The sequence below is a fragment of a genome (genome assembly GCF_019968985.1).
Source record: "MAG: Porospora cf. gigantea B chromosome Unknown PgB_NODE_11240_length_1140_cov_110.599, whole genome shotgun sequence".
Lineage (NCBI taxonomy): Eukaryota > Apicomplexa > Conoidasida > Eugregarinorida > Porosporidae > Porospora > Porospora cf. gigantea B.
Window position 1 is genome coordinate 1 of NW_027178525.1, and position 1,140 is coordinate 1,140.

General features: G+C 58.3%; 1 protein-coding gene across 3 annotated transcripts; it reads left to right on the forward strand.

Annotated features, from left to right (window-relative positions):
- KVP17_004425 (uncharacterized protein) lies at positions 1 to 1,056 on the forward strand (the record flags this gene model as incomplete). 3 transcript variants are annotated; one of them, XM_068522598.1, is made up of 2 exons in its annotated part: positions 1 to 513; positions 542 to 1,056. In XM_068522598.1, coding segments are annotated over 2 exons (1,028 nt in total), but the record flags the coding sequence as incomplete, so codon positions are not given. The 3 variants fall into 3 exon arrangements, with proteins under 3 accessions (XP_068379478.1, XP_068379479.1, XP_068379480.1); XM_068522599.1 differs by having other exon boundaries at positions 51 to 557; XM_068522600.1 differs by lacking the exon at positions 1 to 513 and having other exon boundaries at positions 616 to 1,056.
- Positions 1,057 to 1,140: the final 84 nt, after the last annotated feature.

A 1,140-nucleotide genomic window follows, 5' to 3' on the forward strand; every position in this document is an offset into this window, starting at 1 on the left:
ACACCTACGAAGGGGAGTTCGCCAACGGGTATAATGAGGGGCAGGGTCGTATGTTAGCCTCCAGCGGCGAGGTATACGACGGCGAGTGGAAGTTGGGACGACGCTCGGGTCCAGGCCGCGTTACCCAAGCGGACGGTACGACGATGGATGGGATGTGGGAGTCCGACTGCCTCAACGGTTTCGCTACGCTTAGGAGAGCAGCCGACGGACTGGTGTATGAGGGGACCTGGTTCCAGTCGAACTTCGATGGCTGGGGCGTTCTGTCATGCAGAGGGACGCTCTTGGGCTACGGCCATTGCTCTGCTGGGCGTCTCAGCGGATGGGCACGCATTTTTTACCCATCAAAGGGCTTGTGGGTCGAGAGACGCTTTGCGGATGGACACCCCATCATGGACGGCACTGAGGCTGCTGACGCCATCGCATTCAAGAAGCACGAAGAGGGGGTCCTTGTCTGGATAGTCCGTGAATGCCTAGGTGCCGTTCCAGTTCTCACCGTTAAGCCACGGCTCATCCGTAAGGGCCAGTTGCCTGTACCACGCAGCCGCCTCATACTGTGAGGACTCACACCGCTTGGACCTGGGCCCCGATTCTCCGGTCACCGCCACTCACCCCTTTATGAGCCCCACCCGCACGCGACATGTGGAGCTTCCGTCACCCTGCTCCTCTCCGTCCGTAGGCAGGGAGCTGCACTTGTCCACCTCATCAGCGAGCGACTTCAGCACGCCGCAATTCGTGCGCATGAACGCAGGTGAGTTCCCCTCCACGGAGGCGGAGGTGGAGGTCGACGCCGAAACCGTAGATCCGCTGTCCTTGTACGTGGACAACTCCTACGCCTCCAGAACCGCCATCGCCTTTTTTTCGTCTCTGGCCAAACATCTCACGCCGGAGGAGGCCGCTTCGACGCAGACCGCAGGTTGTGTAGGAGACTTTGGCGAGATTTGCAGGCTGGGCCAGCTATCACGGCCTGATCTCTGTGACCTTCCCCAGACGTTCTTGTCGACTCTGAAGCAATATGGAGTCGACGACCCTTTGTCTTTGCCTATGTTTCCTCTGTAAAATATTCTAATAATGCTTTGGGAGGTGCACAAACTGAGGAGGTTTTACTCAGAAAGCAACCGTCAATCTCGCGTCAAGGGAGCT